This window comes from Pinus tabuliformis, chromosome X (genome assembly GCF_031772625.1).
Source record: "Pinus tabuliformis cultivar Carrire ecotype Pingquan chromosome X, CPIR1, whole genome shotgun sequence".
Taxonomy (NCBI): domain Eukaryota; kingdom Viridiplantae; phylum Streptophyta; class Pinopsida; order Pinales; family Pinaceae; genus Pinus; species Pinus tabuliformis.
This window is the reverse complement of record NC_142308.1, coordinates 1,528,609,809-1,528,628,445: the sequence shown is the minus strand read 5'-3', so window position 1 is coordinate 1,528,628,445 and position 18,637 is coordinate 1,528,609,809. Positions and strand designations below refer to the sequence as shown.

The window sequence follows — 18,637 nt, the reverse complement described above, 5'->3', positions numbered from 1 at the left end:
CTTACCAAAGGTTCTAAAATGGCACACACTCTGCATATGAAACTAGTCTGCATATGCCCTCTCCCTCTAGTTTGCTGCTAATAGATAAAGCACACCATCCGGTGAAAGAAGCATGCTCTTCACATCCCACAGAATTCAATAGAGACTGAAGAGATATGAAAGTAGTGGCAAATCATGTAATGGCAGGATGCACCAACTCTTTGTTTTTGGTTAATTTTCTCATTAAGCTAAGCACAGATGCATGATTATATATAAATTTTGTTATGCTCCTGGATGATTCAACAATATCCTTCACAATAGGAATCTTACCTATATCCTCCAACATCAAGTTAATGCAATGAGTAGCACAAGGTGTCCAAAACAAAATAGGATACCTCTCCATAAGCAACTTGCCAGCTGCAACATAATTTGCAGCGTTTTCCATTATGACTTGGACAACATTTCTTGGGCCTACTTCTTGAATGAAGAGGTCCAACAACTCACATAATAAACGTGCATCTTTAATGTTTGCAGATGCATCAATAGATTTCATAAACATTGTCTCCTTGGGACAACTAACCAAGAAGTTAAGAAGGGTCCTACCCTTCTGGTCAGTCCAACCATCTAGCATGATTGTGCATCTAATTTGTTCCCATGATGCCCTAAACTCCTCCAGTCTAGAAGTGCAATTAGTGTTTTCATCTTGAATAAGAGGTCCTCTCAATTCTGTAAAGGTGGGGGCTTTGTACCCTGGGCCAACGACAACAACAGCATCAAACATAGGTTGGTAGAATGGGTTTGTCTTGGCAATGTTGAAAGGAACATCACTCCATAAAAGACACTTACTGACCAACCTGTCAGCTTCTGCCTTTTCATTTCTTTTAAGTGTTGATTTGATGCCAGGTTGCGCACCAGGTGTGGTTCTAGGAACAAAAAAAGATGAGATGTATGAGGGGTTGGGACATATGGGTGAGGAAGGTAATGTTGAAGAAGCACTGCCACTCTCAATTCCCCCCACTCTTGAGGCCCCTAGAAGTTGGATTTTTAGTGCTGCCTTGGTGTCTTTTCCCTCCTCTTTATCCATCAACGATTGAATGACCCGTCGGATGATTTCTGGAGATGTATTTGGGCAAAGGTCAACATTTTTCCCCCAATGGAATTTTAATCTGTTGATAACTCTTGACATATGCTTGCCACACATCTTAAAAGTCAAATACATTCTATTGATCCCCCCAGATTCGGGTATAGTATCAGGTTCACCATATTCCCACGTAGCATCCAAAAGCCTTGGAATTTTGTTATAAACTTTGAACTTGAATTTAAACCTGGGCATAAAAAAAAATTGAAACAAATTAAAAATTTCCCATCACATAAGAAGCATACACAAATTGAATTGTTGATTTTAGATTTTAATTGCCTCTTCTCAATCACTTGAAAACACTCAGATTCAGTAAACAAGAGTTTGAATTTTCGTCATTTTATTATTGAAAGTTGAAGTTTTGCTTCAATCTAGATTCTAAACAATGTTTCCCTTTCAAAATTCTAGGTAAAAATAAGATATAAACAAACTAATAGAATTATAGAAAGATTTAAGAAGCCATTTGTGTAAAAAAGACTAAGATTGAAATTAAAATACATATCTGGTAATAGCAATTCGGCACTTCGAATCTCTCACATTGAGTAGTGGACAAATCTCCAAATCCCCACCACAAAACTAGCAAATTTCCTCCTCTAGGGCAATGGCAATCAACTACTCTCTCCACAGGGATGAATGGGGGCAAAAACAACAGAGAAATATGTCTTTTTCGGCCTTTTCGGCCTCTTATCCACGGCTTGGGAGAGACGACTGACTTTTTCTGTCGACTCTTGATAAAATCGGGAGTATTTCAATTTAATCGTGATTTTTTCGAGAGGGAAAAAGTCTACAAAAAATCGGCCAATTAAATCGTTTTGCTGAAAAATCGCTTTTTTGGGATTTAATCCCGATTTTTTGCCGACTTTTTCCACATTGGTTGCAACAGAGGGGCAGGGATATTTGAAGTTGGAGAATCTTTTCCAGGACCTCGAATACATAACAGAGAGAGGTAGAGTGACGCCAGAGGAGGCAACAGTGCAACACAGACCCAGGGAGACTGACGCTGGGCCAAGAAGGGCCCATGCATTTCCAGCGCTAGGGTAGAACCACCCTCCAGCAGAAATTCGAATTCAGCTGGGGAGCAGCAAGATCAACCGAGAAGGATAACGTCAGAGCTCGACAGAGGAGGCAGCGCAATGATGACACAGTGTCCGAGTATGCTCCACGCAGGCCCACGCAGCTACTACGAAGGGGCAACCCAATTGTAGCCGGGGACAGCCAGTCTTGTCGCCGGAATAGAGAGATTTTGCCAGGTGAAGTGAGGTAATCTCACTCAGGTTTTTGCCAGTATATTTTATCTCTGTAATTGGATAGTTGAGAGGGCATCCAGAGTTGTATTCAGAACCACTGCTTAATAAGAGAAAACCCTCAGCGCTACTGCACCGGTTTTCCCGCATTAGGTTTTTCTGGGGGACGTTTGTCCAAAAATAACGGTGTCCCTTGTGTATTTGTCTCGTTCTATTTTCAGTTTATGATCTGTATGTATGTGTAGTCTGCAATAGTGTTTTCATCTTAAATTAATTAAATAACTTGTTGAATGTAAAAACAAGTAGGAGATGAAAAACTAGTGATTGCTATAGGATTTCTGATGTGTAGACTCAGAAATTTTTACATGGTATCAGAGCATTGCAGATCATAGGAGATTGAAGACACCAACTGGGAGATCCAGAGAATTTGTTGTGGAGAAGTAGCTGTCCCGAGTGACAGCGTTGTTTTAGAGGCAAAGGAGCAGTTGCAAGAGTGACACAGAGCCAGAGGAGTGACGCAGAGGCTCACACAATTCCTGCGTCAGCATTCCGAGCCTATAGAGGGTGACTCAATACTCGAGAGGAGCTCATGCAGTGATTGCGTCAGCGCTTTGGGCCAGCGCAGAGCCTGAGAGGCTCAATTCAGTCAGTTTCCATGGCTGGAGAAGCAGTGAAGATTCGATCGGTGGAGCTGGTGGGACGCTGTTACTGTTGGTGTAGAACAGTGTCTGTGGAGACAAAGATGAGGTAGAGGGAGTCACTGCCTTGACAGATTTATAGCCAAAGAAATCTAGATCCGGGTTGCAACAGAGGGTGAGCACAGATTAGCAGCAGAGGTAGCTTGAGCATCAAGAGGCATCCAGACTTACCAACATGTCAGTTTTTGGGTGTTTTTCGGTTGCTTACTTCTTAGTAACTGAGTTGCAATGCAACAGTTAGTAGTGGTAGTGTTATGGGCAGCATGATGCAGCATTTTGAGAGGGAGTTGCAGTACAAATGTAGCAGTGATAGTGGCAGAGTCATGGGCAGCAGTGCAGTGGATGAAGGGTAGCAGGCCAAGCATCAGCAACACAGAGGACCAATGCAGTGGATCTGTCCAATATTTCTATTGAGAAGTATTGCTAGAGCACATTTGTCGCTAAGAGGGAGTGTTGATTTTGGGTAGAGCATTGGATGTGCTCTAGCTCTAAAATTTTGTGGAGGGGCTAGAATACATGAGATCTCTAGAACCCAAAAATCGTTTGGAGAAATTCCACCGGATGAGGAGTTATTAAAATAATTAATATTTTTAATGCTTCCTAAGTCTAAACATAGGAAAATAAAAATATTAATGGGTATTAATAAGAGTATGGGTGAGAAGCTTCTAAGAGATGAGGATCAAGTCTGTTTTAATCTTAGCCGTTGAGTAGAGACTATCTCGGTCGTTGATTCATCAACAGGAAAAGTATAAGAGAAGACTTGAGCATCATTTGGAGATACACTTGAGAGATCAGTCTGTTAGATTTTTTTGGGGCAAGTTTTACTGAGAAAATTGAACTAGTGATCTGTGGCAGTAGAGGGGCAAGGATAGTTGAGGTTGGAGGATCTTCTCCAGGATCTCGAATACACAGCACAGAGAGGTTGAGAGATGCCAGAGGAGGCAGCGTAGACCCAGGGAGACTGACGCTGGGCCAGGAAGGGCCCACGCATTTCCAACGCTGGGGTAGAGCCACCCTCCAGAAGAAATCCAAATTTAGTCGGGGAGCAACAGGATTAGCCGAGAAGGCTGACGTTAGAGCTCCAGGAGGCAGAGGAGGCAACGCAGCGCTGACCCAGTGTCCCAATGTGCTCCATGCAGCTACTGTGAAGGGGCATCGTAGACCCAGTGTCCCAGTGTGCTCCACGTAGCTACTGTGAAGGGGCATCGTAGACCCAGTGTCCCAGTGGAGCTACTGTGAAGGGGCAACGCAGTTGTAGCCGGGGACAGCCAGTGCTGTTGCTGAAACAGAGATATTTTGCTGGGTGAAGTGAGGTAATCTCACTTAGGTTTCTGCCAGTATATTTTATCTCTGTTATTGGATAGCCGAGAGGGCATTTAGAGTTGTATTAAGAACTACTGCATAATAAGAGAAAACTCTCAGATCTGCTACACTAGTTTTCCCGCATTGGGTTTTTCCAGGGACGTTTGTCCAAAAATAACGGTGTCCCTTGAGTATTTGTCTCGTTCTATTTTCAGTTCATGATTTGTATGTATGTGTAGTCTGCAATAGTGTTTTCGTTGCTGTTTAATTAAATAACTTGTTGAATATAAAAACAAGTAGGAGATGAAAAACCAGTGGTTCTTATAGGATTTTGATGTGTAGACTTAGAAATTTTCACATCGAGTGAGACAAAATTTGTCTCACTAATATTTGTGGCCAGTTTCTCCTATAGTGGATTGCCAGTGTGTGCATCCATTTATACTCGGAATTTCTCTCTGCTGCATAGTAATAAAAACCCTCAGCTACTACACCAGTTTTCCCAAGTTGGGTTTTTCCGGGGACATTTGTCCAAAAATAACTGTCATAATTTTGTGTGCGCTAGAGTATTTCTAAGTTTCCAACGCTATTATTTTCCGCAGTTTTATTTGTGAAGATTGCAGTGTGATTATTTGATATTTGCCTTAGCAAATAAATTGTTAAATTAATTAACAATTAGAAGAATTAATTCCAGTTGCTGCAATAGGATTTCAGACTTGAAATTATCTCAGATAGTGGGAGTATTCATCTCTTAAGAGGCTTAGTAAAAATTTTGTTAGTGCCTTTGGTTTGTTATGTGATGCATGTTTCAACAATGAATGCTTTCTTTTCTTGGTTTTTTTCTGTAGTATTTTAAAGGGTTAATTTGTGGGTGATTCAAGATCATCACAAAGCTTAGTGTGATTGATCCATTGAGGGGAAAACAGTCACATGGAAGGAGGAGAGATCAGAGTGTTAGATGTCATTTTTTCCTTTGTCGGCGTGAAGTAATCATCGAGCCCCTTAGTAAATGTTTGTGCTTTTTCATGCCATAGTTGATCCTTGGGATGAGGGAAATTGCATTGAGGAGTCCTCTCTATTGAGTTCTTGACCTTGTTGTCTACCCTGATTAGTTGAGAAGCTGCCCATCTCTCCAGATACTAGTTTCTCCTCCCCAATACACCATTCCAAGAAACAGTCATAAGGAGGGTCAACCATCATTCTTCTTGATATCCTCGTCTTAACATTCCCTTATCTCTATCACTCTTGAACATTGGCATTGGTCTTCATATCCCTCCATTGCTACTATTTCCCTCTTTTCCCTTAAAAACCCAATCCAGTCATTGGGGTTTTTGGTGATCTCACTTTGTTCATTATTGTTTATGCCCCAGTGAGTTTTAGGGAAGCCTCCTTGAAGCCAAAGCAGAGCCAGTCTAAAGAGGCAAGTTAGGTCGCTAAGGTGACAATGGGTGACCTATCAAGGTTCTTCTTGGATTGTGTGGTGTGGGTTGGATCTTTCATCACTTTAATGCACTATTTGAGTGGTAACAGGTCCCATATGCCTAAAAAAATGGTAGGGCCTAGTCTTCCCTCAATAGTCAATCATTAAAATCTAAAATGTTATTGTTTATTTATTGTTTAGGGTTAGATTAGGCTTTTAACAACTATATACCAATTTTCGACCATAGTTAGGCAGCAGGCTAGATGTTGAGGGTTTTTTAGCATGTGCATGGTTAAAAATGGATCTTATCATCATATTTTGTATTGTTAATTTGTTTTACATCCCTTCTACGGCTGTTATATGCCATTTAATTTTCAGATTTTAATTCTTATTTTCAGCCCTTGTTTTCATTGGTAAATAATTGCTCACGGGATTTTTTGTTTCCTACTGTTATAATTTGTCCTATTGCTGAAATTCACCGTGTTTTATGCAAGTCTTGCAACAGTCAAAGTTTTTACTTCTTTATAGTGTTTGGATTTCCTCCTTTCACTGATATTGGCTTGCTAAACCTTTCAAAATTGTCCTAAAATCTTATTCACTCAAGCGTGGAAATTGCTCCAAATAAACCATCTTGTCTTTACCTTGAGTGTTATATCTCAATGGTGGTATTGTGAGTAGCTAATGTAGGTACACTTAGACTTGATTTCCTCTTGCCTTTGGAAACCTTGAAGTTACAAGAGAAGTATCCTTTGTGTAGGATCTGTCTTTCACTAAGGAGAGGAAGTGATTGCCTAGGTGACAGTGGTAACACTTACATGTTACACTTGTATTAGCGCATTGTGAAAGGCTTTGCACTAAGGTGTTAGGTTTGTGATAACAGGTCTCATATGCACCACTAAACACACAACCAGAAATAGCAGTGGAAACTGAACAAGAGATAATGGAAGATCAAGCCTATAGGAGGGAGGGTACTTTGCAAGCCATATTGAGGGGGCATCCTCCGTAGCCAAGATTATACTATACTAAAGGTTTGCTACCGTCCATATGGTGAAATTTATATAGAGCAAGGTATAGGGGAACATACATACTTTTGTGATGAGACATGGATCTTATTACTTCTAAGCCTAATACCAAACATCCGCAAACCCCTTGATTAATGTACGTGGCGTAATTATACAATATGGCCTTTGCTAACATCCTTGGCTTTTGTTACATACTTAGTAAGGTACATAACACCAAGATCTTAAAAGGAGTGATACCGAACATCTTTAAGAAGCCATCTCTATACAATTTTTTCAGCTGAAGAGTATTTGTTTCTCACATGGAATGCTAAATACGTTTCTCCTTTTCTTTTATGATAGTTTCTCAAAATAAATATCCAAGGAACAGAAAATGTTACAACCTGATTTACATCAGCAAAACACCAACTGTTCGTGTTTGCCATTAAGCTTATTGTATTATGGTCTTATATATTTTATTTTCTCTGTCGTAGGAAAATTCAACTTGAACAAGCTGTATGACAGGGTTGGCTTCAATAAAGAGGTAATCTCAAGAGGCAGATTTGCAGAGTTGGATGTTGAACAGCGCCCATTCAGGTGAATCAAAAACATCTATTTTCTTTTAGATACTGATCTTTTGAAATGTTCTGCTTGTGCAGGATGTCTGATTTTGGTCCCACAGAGTCCAGACCATGGCTTCTTATAATATTCGTTGATGAATTACTGACTATTTGTATTCCACATTTTATTATTCTTTATTCCTTCTATTATTTTAATAAAGCTGCATGAACTTCCAACTAGACATCAATAACATAGTACGAAATAGATTGTGCAAACAGTTATTAGGCCATTTCATGGCTCTGTGAATTTTTTCCTATGCCAAAATTTTATAACTAAGGTCAATATTTTGTACAACTAATTGTGTGAATCATCTTAAGTACTGCAGATGATGGACAGTTTGAGAGTTCACATTTAATAGATTTCATTGGATTACCACTTTTCTTATATGACCTGAATATTTTTTGACATGCCACCTTGAATCTAGTATCCTTGTGGAATGGCTCTGTTGCTGCAAAATCTAGCAGGCCTTGTGAGGGGATTCACAAGGCGAGAACCAGACTCTATGGTGACAATGAGGAAGAATTGTCATTCTCACCTCAACAATCTTCCTCTTGCTGTTTAGTGGAATTTCACTACAAGGGAGGGCTCTCTGTATTCACCTATTTATTCTAATTAGAGTGCTCAAGGCGATACAAATGGCCTAGGGAAAGATACCTTAAAGCAGAAATAGGCTCAACTGCTCTTTATAAAAGAACAAGTACATTAACCCTAGACTAGCTAAATTAGGGCAGAAACTTAGATTCCATGAGTGAAAATTCCATACATTATACATGTGACATAAAATAGAGAAATATACCATGAAGAAGCACTTACAAGTATAGTGAATATATCCAATCATCAAAGAGAGACAAAAATCGAAGCTCCGAGACTAAAAAGATTTCCAAATGTCAAATACATCAATGCAACCAATTCGCCCTTCAATAGCTCTAGCGAAATTCCAGAAGAAATAAAGCTCCAACTTGAAGTGATGATGAGAAGAGACGAGGCCTCTCATCTATTTATACCATCCTCTAAGGTTTTGATTTGCCTAATTAGGCCTATTGATGCCACAACTAATAAAATAATGTACAAAATAACATTACTTGGTGACAAACCCACCAAGATAGCTCCCAAACATCAAAATAAGCCTCTCAAGAGGGCCAAAATGATAGATACAATAGGTCAAAGGGCCATTGAAAGGCCTAGGGGAGTCCAATATGTGCCAAAATGAGTGGAAGGGCTCCAAATATAGTGATAAAGGGGGTGCCCCCTTGATCTCCGAGTAGATGACCTGTGGTGCTCCCAAGTGGCCGTGGGGCACAAAACATCCTCATGGGTCTCCAAATTGATCGAATTAGCATGTATCCCATCTGTAATGGTTAGAAGAATGATGCAAGCCCCTCCTTCTGTCTCCTGTGGTGAGACAAAACCTTATCTGGGCCTTGGAGCAGCTAACAAGTGTATGGTGCAAGAGTGTAGCCGGTTGGCCAATGTTGATTAATCTAGGGCATCAATATTTAGTTGATTTCTCTACTTATGATAATTGCTTGTGATAGAATTTTTACTTTTTGATTATGATCTTCGCTTCTTGAGTTATTATTGTGTTCTTTTCATCAAGACAATTACCAAATCATGAACAATAAAGAGACAAGAGACATAGTATATAGGCTTGTCAGCGAGGGCCAAAACCTCTCACTCTTTGAGAGGAAAACCCAAACGAAATTCTTCTTACAGATCTTCAATTGATGAATACCAAGACAACCATGACTACGACCCTTCACACGAGAGTCCTCCCAAGACCAAGTCACTAGCCTCCTCTCCAATGCTGCTCTTCCTCTTCTCCTTCTCGGCTTTCTTCAGAATTTCAGCCTCTTCTTGTAGGTCTGCAATCCCTCTTCTTGATAACAGAAACCCTAGATCAGATTTGTTCCTTGAATAGTCTCTTCAAGACGGAGATTCTTTCTCTATCTTACTCGGCTTGCTTCAGTGAAGATTTCCACCCAAACAAGAATACTTCTAGATGACTGCAATCTTCGATCCTCCCTTGCCAACTTCAGATCTGCAATCTTCGCACGTGTGAGGATATACTTAGCCCAAAAGAGTCCTGTTGACCACTACGTGTCAACTACCCATAACAGTACACCCCCTCTTTTCGCAAAAGGGATAGTACTTAATCGACATGTCTGTGCCATTCGACAGTGATCGTCGACCCGATCATGTTATGTTGTAAACCTAGTCTACATGTGTAAATTGTAAATAATCTTAGCAGATTTGAGTCATGTATGTAAATTGCCTAGGCAAACCTAATTTTCTAGTGATGATCTACGTTTTGGAAGGTTTTTTGTCTCACCGATCCATGATCGGCAGAGTTTTCCTTCAGCCTAACCCCAAAGCCGGAATGAATTTTGTCATTAGAATCTTAGGGGAATCCTAGTGTGCTTCGAGCCTATGTAAAAGTAATTTGGACATAATTCTAACTATTTGGTTAGGTTATTACGAATTGCTTGATCTGCTAGATTATATTTGTGTCACAGAACTGGGTGGTCTATGAGGGTCTATGTCAACTGGGTTTTCACCCTGGGTGGTCTTGAGGGTTAGAAATTGTTTTATCCCCTCATAAGTCCTAGGTCCTAGGTGATTTTTTCAAAGTCTAAGTTCGAGGATGCAATAAAAATAATAAAAAAATAATAAAAATTAAAAATTAAAATAAATATAAAAATAATAAAATATATAAATAATAAATAATAAATTAAAAAATTAAAAGATAAAATATAATAAAAAAAATATTAAAATTAAAATTAAAAAATAAACTAAAATAAGTCAAAATTTTGAGAAAATAAATGCAAAATTTTAATTTTTAATATATTAAAATGCATTTAAAATTTCGATGGATGAGATTGAAAGGGATTTTGATCCTCATCGACAGTTGAGATTAGTTTGACATGGATCACTGGAACTAGCCATTGGGAAATTTTCCTTTAAATAGGGTGTTAAGGGTCATTTGAGATCATTCGATCTTAAAGTCGTGTGCTAAAGAAAGCTCTTGTAGTAATTTTTTGTGCAATAAAGAAAGACTTTGGGGTTGAAAATCTTGCTGGTGTTACTCTTCTGGAAATGCTATAAGATGTTTTATTTTTCTACATAATTTTATTTTCAGCCATTGATGATAGCTTGATGAAGATTGATTTAGGCACAAGAATCTTGTCTGATCTCTGGGGTTTGAATGATAGTTTAATTTTTGAATATAATGGCAGGTATCTCCATTTGATCTGAACTTCACTGTTGTTTTCTCCCTCTATGTTAATGGTTGATTTAAGCTGTGCAGGATATCCTTAATTTTGAGTTTACCGGGCGTTAGGGAAAGTTCTCGGCTGAACCAGCCAACTCTCGGATTGCGTATTCTGAAAGAGCCCAGCCAGTTTTCGATCTCGGGCTTATCATTTGATTTTTTTTTTTTTAATGAATGCATGAAAGGTTTTCTGAAGCATCTCACATTAAATTTAAAATTCTGAAAATATTTCTGTGGCATATTGACAAATTTAGCTATTTAGAGCCTCTGAGCTATAATTACTGTAATTATTTAGTTGGTTTTGAGGTTTTTAGTTTTGTTCCTTGCACATTTTATTTCTGGGTGTTCGGTTTTTGTTGTTGCAGGTTGCAGGTTGGAAGAAAGCGTTTTGTTCGAAGCCAGATCTAGGCCATGGAGGGTAAGATCTGGTCTCAGGATCAGCTCTAATAGGAATATTTGCTTCAAAACCACTTTCTTGCAAGGGCACAGTTCTGCTGTTTGGGGTTTCATTTGCGTTGCAGGGAAAAATTTCGAAAATTTTTATTATTGTGAAGTGGGTAAGACCCTTGCTGCTTCGCCATCTCCATATCTATTACCATTTGTATCGATCCATTTGCTTCTTGGTTCCAAAGCCTTATACGTTGTCCAACTGCTCCAAGCTTCCCACTATCAAACGCAGCTCTTACTTGCAAATAAAATCAGAAAACACACTGCCCACACCTCTACCCTCAGCTCCCCTCCACGCAGCCAGCGTTTCCACAGTCCATTGTTGCCTCACTCATCCTTGCTCTGCGTCCCACCATCGAATTCACACAATCTTTCCACATAGCTCCCTCCTTCGCCGCCGTCCAAGCTGCTGCGTCCATCTTCCGTTTGCTACCACTCCCCACGCAGGTCCCTCACTCGCCGTTGTATCTGCACGCTGGTATTCCTTTTGCCGTAGCCACACATTGCCCATTCCGCCCTGATTCTTCCTCACTGGTGAACAACTCCCTCTGCTATCATATTCCTTCACCTTATACACATATCTATTTTCACTGCTACTCGACCCTTCATCTGCCTTCCTCTGCTTAGATACTCCCGCTCCGCGCATTCTTGTCCAAACCTGCAACATATTCACGCACTCCATCGCTGCCCACACAGTCTCATTCCACGTCCAATCTGCCAATCAATCCTCCAGCAAACCCACAGGTTGAAAAAAACCTTCCACACTGTTCTCCTTTCCACCGTTAGGCTTTCATTAAGCTGCTTCACGTAGTCTCTTCTCACTGCCGTCAATCCGCAATAGCGAAAGAAAAACAAAACAAAAAAATTCGATTTTGGTAAGTCGTATGAGTTGAGGTTAGCGTATTAGCGTTCCATCGATTGTAGAGGTTTAGCGTAGGTGGTATTTTAGGTTTTAGTTTTAGTTTTAGTTTCATTTTTAGTTTAGATGCTTTTGTTTATTTTGATAAATTAAAAATAAAGTTTTTCTAGATTTGATTTAAGTTTTTAGATCTAAGTTTAGTTTAGGACTTTGATTTTTTTTTTATTATTATTAGATTTTCATTTTGTTATATACTTAGATTTTGATTTTATTCCTAGTTTAGCTTAGCGTTTGATTTAGAATTAGACATTTTTTTAGTTTAGTTTTGTTTCATTTAAAAAAAATAAAAACTTCATAAATGGTTTAAAAAGGTTTAAAAAGGTTTTTTTTTGGGATCTTAGTTTAGAATAGATTTTAGCTTTATCTTGATTTTTTAATTTTAGAATTTAAAAAATAAAAAAGTTCTTTTAGGATTTAGTTTTAATAATTTTAAGTTTCATTTACATTAGTTTTTTGCTTAGTTTTGTTTTGTTTTATTTAAAAAAATATAAAAATATTTGAAAATTAAAAATTTTGAAAAAGCTTAACAAAAAATTGAAAATTCATTTTTTGGCGTCTTTCGTGGTATCTATGTTCCACTTTTATATAGTTAAATGCACTTAAATGTTTAGTTAAAGTTAGCTATATGAAAGTGGTAATTGGTTAGCATTTAAATTTTATGGTTGTTTAATGCATTCAATCTTTAGAAATTTAATTGCTGGATCATTATTAAAGCGTTGAGTTTATTGAATAGCTTGTATCGCCTATGATATTTGATGATAAATGATTATTTTACAAGGTTCATATTTTTGCAACATTTAATAAATAATCATTTAATCATTGACTCCATAAGGCACTGCTACATTAATTTCTAAAATCGATCAGGTTTTAAATTTCCTTGTTGTGTCTACCAACCCAACTGGTCCACAGTTGGTCTTCCTTTATCCCATAGGGTCTACCCCCCTTAGCCTTGGGAGACGGCTTAAACGGAGAGATCAGGGATCAGGGTGACAGCCCCAGGTCTGAGCGTTGTTGCGCTGCCCAAACAATCTGTGTGACAACGTTTTTTGGCACCGTTACCGAGGATAGCGTTTTTTCTGTCCTTGGTCCTTTCCTTTCGAGCTTTTCCGTGTTTCACTTCCTGTCCGGGTGGCGACTCCACTTCATATATCATCTGCAAGAGTGTATACTAGAAGACATCCAAGCAGTTTGTGCAATCCTGCCCTGATCCTGAAAGGGCTTTTAGGGTACGATTACACAAACTCTCTTCTCGTATACTACTTGTTAACCTCAGACAAGAAGCCCTCTCTGATGTCCACTTGCTTTTTACTAGCCCGATTGGGCACAACATCATGGATATATATGCCCCTTGCGATTTTTCTAACATTCAATGTTATCCCAATGATCTTCCAACACTTGGGATAGATAAGTTGGCTAGCTTTCATGGAGATAATGCGATTAGTGCTAATTCACATCTGAAAGCTTTTAGTATATGGATGGCTAAGTACGCAAAGTCTGCTGATTTCAATCATGAAGATGTAGAATGACTCTTTTTATTATAACCTTGGAGGGCGATGCTCATGATTGGTTTTCAGAAAAGCCTCGGAATTCATTTAAGTCCTTACAATCGATCATTAATGCCTTTAAGGAAAAGTATGGAGATAAGATAGAAGGAAGACACCTCGTGAAAACTATTAGCATAATAAAAAAGAGAGAATGAAACCGTTGAAGAATTTAACAAAAGGTTTAACGATATTAATAAAGAATTACCTCAAGAATATAAACCTACCGACAAATCTCTTCGAGATTTTTACATTGATGCCTTTAGCCCTAAGCCCTCTTATGAATTAAGGCGTGCTAAACTTAATGATTATAGAGATTGCCAAGCCTTAGCAATAGAGCTTGAAAAGGACAAGGCATCATCTAGGAAGTCTGAGATACCAGGTTTCGATAGGGTTGCTATGAAAGTAAAAGAACCTAAAGAAAAAGTAGTTCAAGAGTCTGATAGCGAGCTTGTTCAGAAATTGCTCCAAAAGATCGAAAGCATGGAAATTAATCATAATAAGGAGATAGCTACTTTGTAGAATAGGTTGGTCCAAATGGAAAGAGCACAAACGCAAAATTTCCAACCTAGAAATAATAATAATAGAAATAACAATTGGCAAAAGAAGGGTCAATATAGTGAGCAGAGACCTCGTAATCCGCTTACTAATTTGGTCGATAATGCTCTACCTTACTGTCGAGTTTGTGATGCTCTCCATGAAGAGGCTACTTGTCCCATCGTTAGAAGAATTTTAGATAATGGAATGTTTGGGGCAGGTGATCAAATAAATGTAGTGGGTAACAACTTTCCTTTGTCTATGGATGATTGGATCGAGGTCAAGGAGAATAGTCATGATGTTATGAATCTGTCGTCAGCTTTTAGTATAAAAAGCCTTGAAAATGAAGATGACATTTTGGCTAAGTTATACGGTGAAAAACACTCTCCAGAGCAAATCATGGTAATTGCTAGAGATAAAGGTTTAACCTATCAGAGAAGGGATAAAGATCAGAGTGGGAATCAAATTCCCCCTCGAACTTTTAACCCTGGTTTAAACTCTTGATTAGATGTCGATTTGGGAAGTTGGTTTAACAATGCAAAAATCTGGGTTCCTGTCTCCAAGATTGCTAAAATCCCTTCCCAAAGAGATAAATTACTAAAAACTATTCAAGGTCCTCAAGTAAATATTTCTCAATAGAAGACCCAGGAAGTTGACTATCACGATTCTCCCATATATTTGCAAAGTTTAGACGCGGATAACAAAGATCACCAGCGTTTCTTTATCACTCTGTTGGTTAATGGATATAAATTGAATAATTGCATGTTGGATTCTGGTGCATCAGCTTGTGTCATGACTAAAAGGGTCATGGAACAGCTTAACTTAAGAGTTTCTAGACCCTACTATAATATATGTGCCATGGATTCTAAGAAGATCGAAGTGCATGGTTTGATCAAAGATTTACAAGTTCATCTATCAGTTTACCCAGACATCATGATTGTTATGGATATTGTTGTTGTTGATGTGCCTGATGCTTGGGGGATGCTTTTATCTGAAAAGTGGGCCTCTAATCGAGGAGGAAGCATTCAAATGAATTGGTCATATGCTATGATTCCTTCTCCTAGAGGTGATGGTTTTGTAAGTCTTAATAGAGAGCCCGAAAGAGATTTTCATGTTGAAGATCCTAAGAGACCTCACAACGAGATAATTAAAGAACAATTTGACATTGGGAATTACGCTATCATGTCTAATTTCATAATTCCTCCTGATGATAAGATTAAGGATCTCAATGATAAAGTTTGGTACATGTATTTGATGGTGCATCGTCTAGGCATGGTAAAGGTGCAGGAATAGCGCTTAAATCTTCCCTTGATCACATTTTCAAGTTTACCTATCGATTGGAGTTTGAAGCAACCAACAATGTCACTGAATATGAGGCTTTACTGTTGGGTCTTGAATTAGCAAAATCTTTGAGAATTAAGTTGCTTAGCATTAAGGGGGATTCTGATTTAATTATCATGCAGCTTAAAAATAAGTTTACATTTAAAAATCAAAGATTAAGGAATTATCGAAATGTTGTATGGGATACTATGGAACACTTTGATGCCCTTGACTTTGAAGCTATCCCAAGAGAGCATAATAGTTTGGTGGATGAACTTGCCGTAGCTGCTACTACCTTCCAGTTATCTGATGAGATAATTAAGGATAAGATCAAAATGGAAGTTATATTTAGACCATCTGTTCCAGATAACTCAGAGCATTGGCAAGTCTTTGATGATGAAAAGAAAGTGATTCGTTTTCTTGATAGTCTGGATGAGTTTGAAGATTTCCAGATAGATTATGAGGAGGATGGATTTGGTAATCATGAACATATCATAAATCCTACTCCTAGGAATGTGGTTGCCTTAGAGTAACACTTTGATCGTCATGATGCCACGAAGCTGAGGGAGGAAAATAAAATGGACCTAGGCGAATATCTCAAGATAAACATTGGTACTCCTGTGAACCCACCTATTGTTTAAATTGGTAAAGGTACTAGTGTGGAAGAAAGAAAAAAGTTAACTAATTTACTTCGTGAGTATCGAGATGTTTTAGCATTCCCTTATGATGAATTAAAAGGCTATAGGGAAGATGTCATGGAACATACTATCCCCTTAAAAGATGAAAATGCTAAACCCTTTCGCCAAAAGCTTAGGCAGATTAATCCTAAGTTAGCCCCTTTGGTTCAGAAAGAGCTTTCAAAAATGCTTGCGATAGGAATTATCGCTCAAATAAGGCATTCGACATGGTGTTCCAATTTGGTGATTGTTAGGAAAAAGAATGGTAGGATAAGGCTTTGTGTCGATTTTCGAAATCTTAATCTAGCATGTAAAAAGATAATTACCCTTTGCCAAACATGGAGACTTTGTTGCAAAGAGTAACTGGTTCTGGTATGATGTCATTGCTTTCTGGGTATAATCAGGTGTGGGTTAAAAAGGAAGATCGTCACAAAACCACATTCACCACATCATGGGATACTTTTGAATACATTAGAATGTCGTTTGGATTAACCAACACTGGGGCTACATTTCAAAGGGCTATGGATTATGCCTTCAAGGGGTTAATTGGGAAATTTATTGAAATTTACCAAGATGATCTTACTGTATTTTCTAAAGATGGTATTAGTCATATAAATCATCTTAGGCAGGTTTTCGATAAATGTAGAGAATTCGGGATTTCTTTGAATCCAGCTAAGTTTGTTTTTGGAGTAACAGAAGGGAAATTACTTGGCCATATCACTTCTAAAGATGGAATCAAGATTGATCCTGAAAGAATTGAAGCAATCCAAAAGATTCCTCTTCCTCATAATCTTAAATCCCTTCAGTCCTTCCTTGGGAAATTTTTTTTTCTTAGAAGGTTTATTCCAAATTACGCAGAAGTAGCTAAGCCTATTCAAAGTCTTCTAAAGAAAGATGTAAAATTTGTTTGGCAAGAAGACGGCAAAAAGGCTTTTTAGGAAATCAAATGCGCTATTGCAAGAGCCCCTGTCTTAGTTAGTCCTGATTACTCCAAGGATTTCATGATTTTTTCTTTCTCTTCCAAAGATACCATTGCTGGTGTCCTGTTACAAAAGAATAGAGATGGTCACGAGCAGCGTATTGCTTTCATGAGTAAAGCGCTTCAAAATTCCTAATTAAAGTACAATACCATGGAAAAGCAAACCTATGCCCTGGTCAAGTCTCTTAAGCATTTCAAAACTTATGTGGGTTATTCTAAAATCATTGCTTTCATCCCACATTTTGTTGTTAAAGATATATTAACTCAAACCGATTGCTTAGGGACTCACTCCAGGTGGGTTACTAAAATACCAAAATATGATTTGGAGATCGGACTCGCTAAGCTAGTCAAAGGCCAAGGTTTGGCTCAAATGTTGACCAAAGGTAACGAAAAGACTCTTGGTTTGTTTTGTCTTAGTGATCTATCTTCGCTTGAGTTGCAAAGATTAGGAGAGCATGAGTGGTACAAGGACATTGTTTATTACTTGATGAATCTTACATGTCCTAACCCTTTAGTTGCTCATAAGAGAAGGGCTCTTAGATTAAAAGCCACTAAGTATTGCCTCATGAAGGATGGCCTTGGATGGAGAAATCCTGAGGGCATAGTGCTTAGGTGTGCTGATGAAATTGAGTCCAAGAAATTAATTTCTGAGTTTCATTCAAGATTTTGTGGTGGTCATTATGTTGCTAGAACTACCACCCACAAACTTCTGAGAGCTGGTTATTATTTGCCTTCAATTTTTTCTGATGTGCATAAGTTTGTTAGAACTTGTCAAGCCTGTCAACTGTTCACTGGGAAACAGAAGCTTGCTGCCTTGCCCCTACAACCTGTCTTTGTGGAGGTACCTTTTCATCATTGGGGTCTGGACTTCATCGGGAAGTTCCATGAAAATTCTAGCAATGGCTACTCATGGATTTTGATCGCTACTGATTATTTCACTAAATGGGTTGAAGCCATTCCTGCTAAGAATGCCACTGAAAAGGTTATTATGGATTTCATTGAAAATAATATCATTACTAGATTTGGTGTCCCTGCTAAGATCACTACTAACAATGCCAAAGCTTTTAGTTCCTCAGAGTTTTTGTCTTTCTGTTTCAAATATGGCATTGTCTTATCTCATTCATCAAATTACTATCCTCAAGGTAATGGTCTGGCTGAATCAAGTAACAAGAATCTCATAACCATTATCAAGAAGATAGTAGGAGATAATAAGAAATCATGGGATAGCAAAATCAAGTATGCTTTATGGGTAGATAGGATCACTAAAAAGAAAGCTACTGGTAAATCTCCCTTTGAATTGGTTTATGGCTTGGATGTAACCTTGCGTGTGCACCTGAAATTACCAGCTTATCAGCTCCTTCAGCATTTTTCTACTAATAGAGATGTTGTTCAAAATAGGATAGATCAGATTGTGGAGTTAGATGAAGCTTGTAGGACAGCGTTTGATGCTATATGTAAAAATCAATCTAACATTAAGAAAATCTTTGATAAATCCTCTCGATCTAGATCTTTGTAGGTTGGAGATATGGTACTTCTTTGGGATCGCAAGAAT

General features: G+C 38.3%; 1 protein-coding gene across 4 annotated transcripts in view; it reads left to right on the top strand.

Annotated features, from left to right (window-relative positions):
- Nucleotides 1–18,637, top strand: part of SPPA (signal peptide peptidase) — a 471,996-nt gene that overhangs the window by 351,911 nt on the left and 101,448 nt on the right. For all 4 annotated transcript variants that reach the window (XM_089448936.1, XM_089448939.1, XM_089448935.1 and 1 more), the window contains one exon: nucleotides 7,271–7,373. In XM_089448936.1, the coding sequence (XP_089305062.1) occupies nucleotides 7,271–7,373 (103 nt within the window). The remainder of the gene's footprint in view (nucleotides 1–7,270; nucleotides 7,374–18,637) is intronic.